General features: G+C 37.0%; 1 protein-coding gene and 1 long non-coding RNA gene across 6 annotated transcripts in view; one reads left to right on the plus strand and one right to left on the minus strand.

The window, feature by feature from the left end:
• LOC137496713 (uncharacterized) overlaps positions 1-13,155 on the minus strand; it is a 473,958-nt gene that overhangs the window by 436,822 nt on the left and 23,981 nt on the right. The gene's annotated exons all lie outside the window — the stretch shown is intronic.
• The window catches only part of diaph3 (diaphanous-related formin 3), a 478,885-nt gene that overhangs the window by 300,925 nt on the left and 164,805 nt on the right, over positions 1-13,155 (plus strand). For 4 of the 5 annotated variants that reach the window (XM_087272225.1, XM_087272219.1, XM_087272221.1 and 1 more), the window contains one exon: positions 8,637-8,761. In XM_087272225.1, the coding sequence (XP_087128351.1) occupies positions 8,637-8,761 (125 nt within the window). 5 annotated transcript variants of the gene reach the window in all.

The raw sequence follows: 13,155 nt of genomic DNA on the forward strand, positions 1-13,155 counted from the left end.
TATTTATTTTTTATTTTTTATGTTTCCGTTTAAAAAAAATCTGGAAGATATTGAGGGGAAAAAAGTTCTATAGCCACACATCAAATGATAATGCTCAATCTAATCTTTAGCAGTACTCTGGTGCACGGCATTACTCTTTACCACAAACTCTGTTTTAGTTCTTATGTTGATTCTTTTTGCATTCTCAGTGCTGCACACAGATACTGTCAGCTTGTGTGTGTGTGCGTGCGTGCATTTTTGAACATGTATATAAGCCCAGTAAGTTGAATAAGATCTCAAGATCCTTCTATTGTTGCATATTTAACCGATCATGATCAGGAGCTGCATATAAGACGATCTTTTTAGAGAGTCTATGTGTCTGTCAGTCTGTCTGTGTGAGTTTTAGCAGCAGAGGGACTGTTGTGTGAGGTCACATTGCCCTCGGCAGCCCTAAAGGCAGAGTCACAACAGGACCAGACCAACTCACTGCATTACCTAATGCTTCCAGGAAACAGGACAGAGAGAGAGAAAGAGCGAGAGAGAGTTTTTGGCAGTGAGTTCAAATAATCAAACAGTATAAATAAGACGCAGTCGGGCTCAGAGAGAGTATTTTGAAGAGAACATTAAACTTGTGCATTTTTCCACAATAACAAATAAGTCAGCAGGATGTGATGGAGAACTGGATTCAGTAGTTGGGATTTTATTGGATTGTTCGACTTGTTAGGCTGTAATATCATTGGTTTATGTTGTTGCTCTCTGGCAGAGTCGTGTTGATTGCATCAGCTGAACATGAAGATTTCAGAGGCAGGGAACGTTATTACGTTTTTATATGAACAATTATGGGACAAAATAGGATAATGTGCTGTTGAAAAATTATCCACAGGAAGACAAGAGACATTTATTAAGATCTAAATGGGGTTCATTTTGATTCATGTTGACTTGATTATAAACTGTTAGCTCAGTTTGACCTAAAAATGTAAATTTTGTCATTTACTCACCCCCATGTTGCTCCAAACCCCTGCAGTGTTCGTTCTTTCCTTTGGGGACAGGAGTTAGGAAAATGTTTGCTTTGCTCTTTGTGTACAGTGACAGCTTAGCTCCAAAATGACAAAGAGCACCATAAAAGTAAGCTATATCAACCCATTTATTTAATACATTTGGATATTTATCATTGTTATCCCAAATGTCTAATGATTTGATGTTCAAGCTGAGGAACAAAATGAGGAAAAAAGGTTATTCATTTCATTCATACTCATTCAGTGTGGCTTGTCTGTTGGGGTCAGATGGGATGGTCTTGGATATTTCTTTTTCTGATCTGCTGGGAATTCCACATATTGTACAGTCATGTCTAGGATTTTCAGAGAATGGACCTGAAAAGAGAAAATAATCAATGAGAGAAAATGTCTTTTTGATGCTAGAGGTCAGAGAAGAATGACCAGACTGGTTATATCTCTTACAAAGGCAATAGTAGCATATAGGACACCTATTATGCAATAATCACTTTTATAAGGGGTTTAAACACAGTTGTCTGGCAACCATGTGTGAATATAGCCAGCCTTTAATAGTAAAAATGAATTAATTAAAATTTTATAGTCACATTTGATTAAAAACAGTCTGCAGAAACACTTTGATTGAGTTTTTACATGTAATCAGAGGGAGAAACCCCCTCATTAGCATAGACAGCCCTGAATGAGAAGCAGCCACTCTGTACAACCCAAAAAGTTAAGGTAACTCAAGCCATTTGAGAAAACCAATTGCAACAAACCATTTAAGTTCAAAAACTAATCCTAATAAGTGCTATAGACTTAATACATTTCAGTAAAGGAGCAATTTGAGCACAGTAAAACATAATAAATGAAGAGAGCTCAAACCAACTGAGTACTGTAAAACCCAATAAGTTAAGGTAACTCAAACCGTTTGAGTAAACCGATTTCTACAAAGTATGAGTTAAACTAATCTAAATGAGTACTGTGAAGTTACTCTAAGTTGAAGTATTGAGGTATTCAATTAACTTTCAACGCTGAGTTCAAAACTCTTTTCAATTGAGTAGAATTAAAGTTCTGTCAGTTTTGAGTTCACTAAACTCATTTCATTTGATAAAGTTGACTATTGGGTTTTACAGTGCAGCCGCTATTAGTTTTCACACTATACCTGCTTAAAATAATATCAGTGACTAAGAGGCATTGTAAATGTGGAGTTTTAGGATGCACACATGAACAGTGTAGTTTCCAGCCCTCTTCTGAGCCCCTTCTTTTTGACATTTTCAGTTTTTTACAGAGATAACATTAGTCCTATATTGAATCTTCCACCATGTAGACACACAGGCATTTGTAGCCCCACCCTCTTTTAAAAAATGGGCTGGGAGCACAATCTCATTTGAATTTAAAGCCACAGTCACCAAAACAGCGCAATTTGTCTCAAAGCCTAAAAGGGGCCTTTTCAAAGAGTTCTAAAACCTGATTTGTGGGGTATTTTAAGCTGAAACTTCACAGGTACATCAGAGATTTATTTAACATCTTGTAAAAGGGGCAAAATAGGTCCCATTTAAATAGACACTTATTACAACCAAGATCTGTAAAAGAGCATCTCTGAACACACAGCAAATCAAACCTTGATGCAGATGAGCTACAGCAGCAGAAGGTCATGCTGGTGCAATTAGCTTTATAATCGGCTTATCTGTGTTTACAAATATTGACATTGTCAAGTTGAATGTGCTGCTTTCAGAGTGCTTGATGTCTCTTGTTCACAATTTAGTTCCTTTATGGAAATGAGCAGCTCTGACATTCTTTGAAACCTCTTTTTTGTATAAGAAAGTAAGTTTAGAGAAATATATATTTTTTCTGTCATGTCCACTTTCTCCTACACTTATTGGCTCCTTCTCAGCAGCGTTTTATTAGTTTCACTTTTTTTCTCCTCCCTGTCTATCTCTTTTCCTCCAGTTCCCCATTTCATTAGTGCTGCCTGCTCTTGTGCCCTTCATCAAAGCTGAAATGGCATTATGGGTAACATATCCCCACCACATTGAATGTCTGTCCGCGCACACCCCTCAGGAAACGGCCTCTGATTGTTTTACAGATATTACTTCCATTATTTTGTCCTTTAGAGCCTGCATTAGCAGGTGTGTGTGTGTGTGTGTTTCTCTTCGAGATTAAGATACGTTCATTAAGAATTAGCTCTTGTCAGTCTCTAACTGTTATGTTTTTTTTTTCTCCATTGTGGCGCAGTGAGGTCTAGGGTGATTTCCTTCACTGCCTGTTAATGGAGGGTTCATGCATGTGTGTTTCTTTTTTTTTTTTTATTAGAGCTTGCGCTGACTGTTATTGAAGCTTTCTTTTAAATTTATTTCCTTTGGCACACACCACCAAAGTGACTTTTAAGAAAGGGCAACATAATATAGTGAAATGTGCATGGAAATCTAGTAAGCTGCCTAAATAGACAACTAGACCATCTGGATTTTAATGCTTTGTTCTGCTAGGACATATTAAATTCATACATTTTTATATTTTTATAATGAAGGCATTTAAAATGGTGAACGTTTTAATTCAAGTAAATTTAGTTTATGCCAAAAAAAAAATATATATATATACATATATATATATATATATATATATATATATATATATATATATATATATATATATATATATATGTGCTGCAATTTCTTTAATCACAATTAACATGCTGTACATGTAAACATCTTAACCGCATCTAAAAATGTGTTTGCGCTTAGATGCACACAGATGCCATATGTTGTTCACACAACTTCATGAATGAACTCTGACATTATTCAAAAGTTTTCCCTGTCAACACAACTCTATATACTCACTGTATCTTCATCCAGAGTTAGCATTAAGAAAGCAGAGTAAAACAAAACAACTCTGCTAAAATATTTTTTTTAAAGTACAGTTTACTCCATGCAAACTTGCTCTTCAGTTTTTGACACGTGCAGGACAGTTGACATAAAAATAAATCAATAAAAGATCAGTGCCTATAAATAAATAAATAAATAAAAGTCTTATCCAGGCCTCATACTGATGTTTGAGTTGTATTCAGGAACCTACTATACACTACCTGACAAAAGTCTTATCATCGATCCCATTTGTAAGAGCAACAAATAAAAACTTGACTTCAAGTTGATCATTTGGAATAGTGGCAAAAGGCAGATCTTTCCAATGAATCATCTGTTGAACTGCTCCTCGATCATCACAAATACTGTAGAAGACCTATTGGAACCTGCATGGACCCAATATTCTTACAGAAATCTGTGAAGTTTGAAGGAAGGACAAGTTTGGTGAAGGTGGACAGATCTTACAGTCCTAATTAAATAATTAAAAGTCAAGGCATGATCGTATTTTATTTTGGAGGTCTTTGCCTTTCAAATAAGACACTTTTCATATCAAATGATCAACTAGAAATCAAGATATTATTTGTTGTTCCTAAAACGTGGATAGGTGACAAGACTTTTGTCAGGTAGTATATACACCATCTCTGAAATGTTTTCATTTGAAGTCATCTTAAACTGACTAGTTTTGTTTGTGTTTTTAATGTTTAGATGATTGAAATCCTTCTCACACACATACACACACACACACACACACACACACACACACACACACACACACACACACACTCTCTCTCTCTCTCTCATTCCTCTCGAGAGCTCACAAATCACCAAAGGCCATTCAAATAAAACACACGCATTGCTCTCAAGTGTCCTTCTGAATGTGCATTTTGAGTGTGGGTTTACACTCAGTCACCCCTTTACACCGAAATACACATACACTTGGCTCACTCTCAAGAGCATAAGACCTGAGTGATTGAAGTATTTTTGTCAGCCTTCGTGCACATTGAAACAATCTTACAAAGCCCAAACTTCTGAATGCTTTACTACTTTATTGTCTGCAAAGAAATGTGTAATTGCTCAGAAAATGAACGGAACATGTCTCCCCAACATGCTGTTTAATTTAAGGTGTCATTCATGCGCATGCAACAAACTTACAGACTGAAGTTTAATTCTTAGTGGCTGAATAAATGTACCATGCAGATATTCAAATCGACTGATATTTGTGTGTGTGTAGGCACTGCAATACTGGGTCACACTCAAAGTGGCAGTGCCAGCTGCTCCTGGCACAGTTCAGTGAGACCAGATAAAGACATTCACCTCCATCTCTCTGTCACTCTTTCTGCATGAACTCCATAAGAGGGAGCTAGAGGTTTTGATGACTATATATGTGCATTCTTACCATCTTTATTCTGAAAACAGAAAGCCAAGGTATGGGAACTATATGAGGCAAATGTATCCTGCAGTTTTTGCTTGGTATATGTTGAAAATCATTTAGGGCCACTGGAATAAAGGACAAAAAAAAAGTCAGACTTAACTAAGCAGATTATCGTTAAGCAGTTTAAGATTTTCACAATTCCTCATGAAAATGCAGTAAATATTATCCTACTAAACTGGGGGTATTTAAGCCAAATCTCAGCCCATGAGGCTCAGTCAATGTGTCCCGTCGCATTACGCTAACACCGCATGGAACAGGATCGTCCCCTCCAAACAGCCTCTGCTTAATCAAACATGAGCCTCTTATTAAAGTCATATAATTACCTCATCAAAACTACCAGCATGTGTGAGGAGCAGATGAACTCTACGGAGCTGCTTTGGCTTTACAAGAGCGGTTGTAATAGTAATTAACCAAATATATCTTCAAATTGGCGGTTTTATGTACTGGTGTGTGCTTGTGCTAATTGTAATGCATTGACTTTTTTTGGAAATGATAAGATTAAGATGACGTGTCATTTCTTTATAACATATGTATCTTAAACATGATAAGAAATGATTGCTACAGCCATTTCTCCCTGCAGCGCAAGAGCGGTTATTCACTGAAGCTAAGCAGCGCTAAGCTGGGTCAGTACCTGGATGGTTGACCACAAGGAAAAACTAGGTTGTTGTTGGAAGTAGTGTTATTGAGGCTAGCAGAACCTGAGGTCTGTGTGAGTCCTAATGCTCCAGTATAGTGAAGAGGACACTATTTAGTCAGTGGGTGTTACCTTTCGGATGAGATGTTAAACCGAGGTCCTGATTCTCGGTGGTCATTAAAAAAAAATGCCATGGCACTTCTCGTAAAGACTAGGGGTGTAACCCCTGTATCCTGGCCAAATTCCCTCCATCGACCTTTATTGATCATAGTCTTCCAATTAGGGTTGGGCTGATAGACGATGCCATCGTCCATCGCTGATGTCCGACAAACTTAACGATGCTAAGCCGGCATCGTGATCCATCATATAACTTTTTTCATGAGCTGTGTTAAATTTTACACATAGCTGCCACTTGCACGGCTGACAGCGTCGTGAGGATTAAATGAAGGATTATACAGCACCTCTCACGCTTAAAATGATGTAGATCCAGTGGCAAACACTGTTTCCTGCAAACCCGGTCCCACAGACCTTACAGTGAATGGCTTTAGTCAATTTCGTAGCGAACTTGAAGCCACGGGAAGTCTTTTATCCACTCTTGGAAAATTGTAAATGGTGGTTTAACATTCAGCACATGATCACTAATAATATGTGCCCTTATAAGTAACTATAGGTGTTTTCTAACATAAAATCTGTCAGTGTTTTTTTACTCTCTCATCTTCAGCGTTTCAGATGACAGGAGCTACAACCACGAAAATGTGAAGGCAAAAGCTATTGACTGAGTGATTGACAGCTAATATTAACCAATCATTCATGTTCAGTTCTAGAGCAGTGGGCTAATAAGAAAAGCACAAAGGTGCGGCAAGCATTGCAGGCTTTTATTTTTTCTATTTTTACATTCTGCATAAATGTCTCCTGCACACACGGTGAGGATTTTGCAGTGTAAACAGTGAAAGTATATGCACTCGCCCAAATGCTTACAAATATATTTTAAGGTCACAAAACCGTTCAAAACGGTCAAGTCCTAGCATCTTTACTTGTTATTATTTTCCCATAATAATAATAAAATAAGAAAGTTATCATCAGTCACAATAAAAATTACAGTAAACTCCAAATGAACTCTTGTCACCTCCACCAGCTGTGGGAAAAGCCATTAGAACGACACAGATCTCTGAATATTCATGCCAGAGTCCCGTAGAAAAAAAGTGATTGACAAGTGGTCATTTGTGTGTAACTTTATTTATTTATGGTTTGGTTATGGGTAAAGCAAAGACCATGTGGGTCAGGAAGTGAAAATGGTAGGCTACAAGTAATTAATTCATTATGAATTTATTAATATTTAACAACAACAACCACCCCCACCCTACGACGACGATCGTGATGTTTCACATTAGACATCGTACTATGCCAAATTGGTCAACATCGCCCAACTCTACTTCCAATCATTCCATCAACCAAATTAACTCTGTTACTGCCTCTCCACTCCCCCTATAGCTGGCGTGTGGTTAACACACAGGCACTGTTGTCCTGCGGCTGCCGTCTGATCCTCCAAATGAATGCTGCACACATGTGGTGGTGTGGAGTGTAGGGGTAATTTACAGTTTAACCCAAAGAATTACCAGTGTCTCAGATAAAGAAGAGCCGGATTCAGAGATTCAAATAAAGTTTACTAAAGATAGTTTCAGATTCATCAGCAGAAGCCAGCTTCAACACTCGCAGTGAGTTTCACAATTGAATAGAACACACAAACACACACACACATTCAAAGTACAATCTGTTTCTTACCCCAGGCTGAGTGTCAGCCGTCTTTATCAAAACTGGGTAAAAACTGGTATAACAGCTATATTCTCACTACACAAAATCTATCTTGAGTAAAAAGAAAAATCACTGAATTAACACACAATGATGATATTAATTATTAATATTAAATTGACTTTAGACAGCATTAACACACAGCAATACAAAAGGGAAAACAGTTGCTTACAATCATCAAGCCCTTTAGTTCCACTCAATGTCTCCATAACCTCTGTCTCTTAAAGGTAGAGTTACAAAGAGACAGGCAAAACTTAGTGCATTAGTCAAAATCAATACAAGATTAAATACTGATTCAAATAATCATAATAATAAAGTAATAAAAAAGGATAAACGTTGATCCATTCCGGGATAGATTGGAAGGCAGAACTCTGGATCCATCTGGAGAGACCCCTTCCCCTCCTGATTGTGGAGAGCTTTGGGTATTTGACCATACTCTGTAAATACACATTACATTACATAAACAGGGCATCATCAATTCTTACTTTATACATCCTAAATAAGTCCTTAATTTATACATGAAGCAACAATGTCAATCAGTATTGAGAATTGTTCAGCACACAGTTGCTTTAAGACAAGTGTTTTATATGCTTGACAAATTTACACTCCAGTTGAGAACACACTTCAGATGTGCAAAATGCAGCAGTTTCAATGTGATGAATTTAAGCTGGAACGCTTCACTTCATGATGGATTAAGCTGTTTTTGTTTGTTTTTCTTATTACTTTTCTTTATCGGTGCAATTATCTTTGTTATAAATGCATAAAAATCTGCTCAAATAAATTTGCCTAGCAAATAGCAGTGAATGAAATGGTTAACGCCAGTAAGCCCTCATGGTTTAAATAAAAAAAAAAAACAAAGATTAAATCTGGAAATGTATTGCTGTAAACAAAGCGTGTCGATGCATTGTTTTAAATCTGTATCCGTGTGTGTCTAGTATCGGCAGAAAACCTTGAGAAGAGCCTGAAACAGATGGAGAAACACCTGCTGCAGTTGGAGAAGGATCTGGACACATTCAGCTCCACAGACGATCAACAGGACCTGTTCCACAGCAAGATGGCAATATCCTTTTTACACGTTTGCATGAATACATATATTCTTTCCCCTTTTTTTTTTCCAAGCATGTTTATTTATTGTTGTTCTGCTGTCAACCGTGCTAGCTCTCTTGCCCATGGTGGCAACGCATTTGCTGGCACTCTTGTCAACCTCATGTGCACACACATATTCGCAAGCTCTAATCAGAGTTTATGTCGGCGTGGGCAAATTAATTATTTATATTGAACTTCACAAAGGCTGCATGTGAAATTGAAGACGGTTTTATAATGGAGTCGTACGTTCCTGTACTTGCTTGTCATCTTCTTTCTGTCATTGCGCTTGAAACCGTTCCCTGTGGTCTGGATGCTGATGCAAACAGTAAACATTCGAAAGCTGGATGTGTTGCCAGTAGAGATAGCAAGGGAATAAACTTAATGCTAAGTCTATTAATGCTAAATATCAGTGCTTTTGTTCAAAGATGTGTCGTTAACTTCTACAAAAAAATAAAAATAAAAAGAGATAATCGAATAAATAGTTGGCCTTTTCCATTCCAACATGAGGTAGACAAAATCGTCACTTCTGATAAAAATATTCAGCTATAAAAATGAAATGACTAAATATCAAATGGTGTCATGTCACGTTTTTTTTTTGGTAATCGATTGTTTTCATCATCATTTAGGTGCACACAAATGATTCATAAAAACAATGCTCTGTACACATTTAATGCACATTTTAGTCATCACATCCATCAAGGATACCTCAAAATGTCCATTAACCTCTCTTTCTCAAATTCAAATTTAATCTATTGCCGTTAAATACATATTGGGTACATATTGCCAAAATGTACATAGCAGAAGGGGGAATGGTCAAAAGAAATGAAAAGTGGTAATAACAAAATTGATGAAAAAAAAATCATCATATATGTTAAAATAGAAAGGAATATTTACAGTATATTATATAAAACAATACAGATGTATTCACTATTTATTTCTTAGTTTGTGGCATTTATACATTTATGATGGGTTGCTAGATACACAATGGGTCCTTTATCTAGTAAAATTCTTCATTTCTCCTGCCACCCCCCCCCCCTCCCCCTCCCATTCTCTCCCTCTCTCCCTCTGATTGCATGGTGCTCATGATCCAGGGAATGCTTGCAGTAGTAGGTCTGACCCGACTGCTCTACCCTTCATGCTGTCCTGACTAGATTCTACCAAGGGAGGTTATTATCTTACTCACCAGCCACATAGTGGACTGTCTTCCACCTTATATCCCTCCTCTCATCCATACTATTTTTCTCTGCTTATTTAGTTTTCTATTTTTCTTTCTCTTGTTTTGTATCTATAAATACCTTGAGATATTTAATAATAAAAAATAAAAAAACTCAAGTCCTAGTAAACTTAAAAAATTAATATTTTGTGGACAAAACATACTAATATGGGATTTTCTGTAATCTTTTGCTGAATCACTAGATAAATATAACTATAAATATTCATTCATTCATTTTCTTTTCGGCTTAGTCCCTTTATAAATCTAGGGTCCACACTGGGGAATGAACCGCCAACTTATCCAGCATATGTTTTACGCAGCAGATGCCCTTCCATTTGCAACCCGTCACTGGGAAACACCCATACACTCTCAATCACACACATACACTACGGACAATTTATCTTACCCTTTGCTTGCCCCATTTACCTATAGCACATCTCTTTGGACCTGTGGGAAAAACTGGAGGAAACTCATGCCAACACGGGGAGAACATGCAAACTGACTCAGCTGAGGCTCGAACCAGCAACTTTCTTGCTGTGAGGTGACAGTGCTACCCACTGCGCCACCGTGCCGCCCAACTATAAATATAACAAAATTAAATAAATCTAATAACAGTCTGCAAGATATCTTATGTATTCTATATAGTCAAAAGTTTGTGAAATCCTAAATGTTGTCCTCCTTTTTTTTCCTGAACCATACTTTCTTGCTATTACACTGTAGTAGATAACGTTTGTTTATTGTGGCCTATTCTGCTTTAAATATTTACATTAAGATTGTAACTATATTCTTTCATTTTTACGCCTGTTAGTCTTAGACCCCGTTTACATTGATGCGTTTTAGTTTTAAAACGGCGCTTTAGAATGAAAACAATCCACGTCCACACTGGTGTTTCATCTATTGTTTTTGAAAAGCTCCCCATCCACATTATACCCCTGAAAACGCACATCACATGACCACACTCACTCTGGTATGTGCTGCAGCATATACGGACGTCTAAACTCCAGGCAGTCAGTGGCTACACCTACTGTACACCTACAGTTCATCTAGGATCTACCACTGGATCTCATCTTACTATAGTTGTTTATATGTATTAAATTCATCTTGTCTCTATCTAACAACATTTTCCCCAATTTTGGTCTTTTGAATCTATTACCTGTTCTCAGGTAACATGTTTACGCTGAGCGCAAAGATAGGCTAAGTGATAGATAAGCTATTAATTTATGTAACCATGTACACTGATTCTGCATATTTGACTAATTGCTTGGCCTAACTGTTATTGTACGTTATACTTTTATAATGGCCATTATTGATTATTACTATTCATTTTCAGCAAAAGAGTCAGGGTATGTTTCATATTTTAAAATAAAAATGAACAGAGGTAGTTTTGTTATGCTTCGTTTGGTTAATAAAATGTACAAAGAGAAGATGATGACAGTCATATAAATATGTAGCTACACAACGCCATAACATTTTTGGTGTCTGTTGCTAATACCAAAACGGAAATAGGCAGTTCTTTATATCATGTTTTCATTTAAGATGTGAGTGAGGTTATAAAGAACCCTGCTCCCTTTGAAGATTTACCTGACGTGTCCTTAGGAGTTTGTTTTCCTTATCAAACTTGCAAAGTCTGAACTTGGAAGGAAAGAATTCAAGACTGACGTTTTCAGATATCTCCGTTTCCCCCATTAACATCGACACAGAGCAGCAGCATTTTAAAACCAAAACAGCCTCATCATTTTCAAAATGCTCTGTTTTCAGGTCTCAAAAACTCGTCGAAGGTCATGTGGATGGAAGGCTAACCGTAGCAAAACTTATGTGTTTTACAGCTAAAATGTATTAGTGTAAACGGGGCCTTAGTAGTGTTGTGTTAGTGTACAGTACAAGCCCATCTAACAAGCTCAGATTTACAGGAAAGAAAAAAATCAATGCCTTTCTATCCCTTCGGACAGAGTTTGTGTTCACGGCTTGGCCATCAGACTCTCTCTTTATTTAGTTTAGCTGTCTGTCATTTAGAACAAAAAGCCAGAGTCCACCTTCTTCTCTCAGTTTAGCACCGTTCAGCATGGGCTGTTTTCTGTCCTCTGAGCTGTTAGCACCAGCAACCAAATCAGCATTAAAGTTAATGAAGTCTTATCTCCCGCTCTCATACACCGTCTGTCCTTTCATTAGCTCTATTCTTTCTCTAATCAGAGAGCACAAGCAGGTGTGTTTGGAGGGCGTGAATGAACCTGCTGTATAAAAGACAGCAGAGGAGACGCACAAAGCAGATCTGTGTGTGTATGAAGCCGGAAAAACGCCCTAGAGATTTGATGTGTATTCTGAACAAGCATCGCTGTCCGGCCCGTCTGTGCTCTTTTATAATGTCTTCATCATGAATAAGGCATGGAGGACGTGTTGGACTGAGATGCGTGGGTTACAGGAGCTCCGTTCGTCCTCTTGATATCTACTTGTTAGAGTTGTGAGGGATAGTTTATTTATTTACTTTGCCTTGGAGGATCTGATTTCTGCAAGTCAGTTGTTCAGGCGAGTTTAGTGTAGACGTCTAGCAGCGTATTTTGCACACAGAATGAGATTTAGCATGGTTTAACACAACTGCAAATGCAATAATGCATATGGATCAGCAAATGTCAACACATTTTTGTTAGAATTTTAATTAAGGTTGCTGTTGTTAACATTTTTAGCATTAGCAAGCAGGAATTTATATATATATATATATATATATATATATATATATATATGTGTGTGTGTGTGTGTGTTAATAGTTAATGGTAGTTTTTACATTTGCAATGAATTGCTTATTTAATAAATTTAATGTTCAATAAATTCTGTAAAATATAGGAAGCTTATAGCTAGGTAATAATGCAACTATAAATAATAAATTAATATTACAAATTCAAAAGGTCCCATGAAATTAAAATAAAGTTTTTTTTAGATGTAAGTATCAGTATTGTTAGTTTTTAAGATATTTTCAAGCTAGTGTTTAGTGGTCTGTGTGGGACTAGTTTTTTAAGTCCCACTCCCTATTTTATTTCGCACCCAACCACTCCTACCGTATATTAAGCCTTTGTTCACCCACTAGCCGTTTAGAATAATTTTCTAGCTGACCGTTCCCGCTAAATTTAAATCTGATTACCATAGTCCCATGTTTAAATTGG

The sequence above is a fragment of the Danio rerio genome, chromosome 11, assembly GCF_052040795.2.
Source record: "Danio rerio strain M-AB ecotype USA chromosome 11, GRCz13ab, whole genome shotgun sequence".
Classification (NCBI taxonomy): Eukaryota; Metazoa; Chordata; class Actinopteri; order Cypriniformes; family Danionidae; genus Danio; species Danio rerio.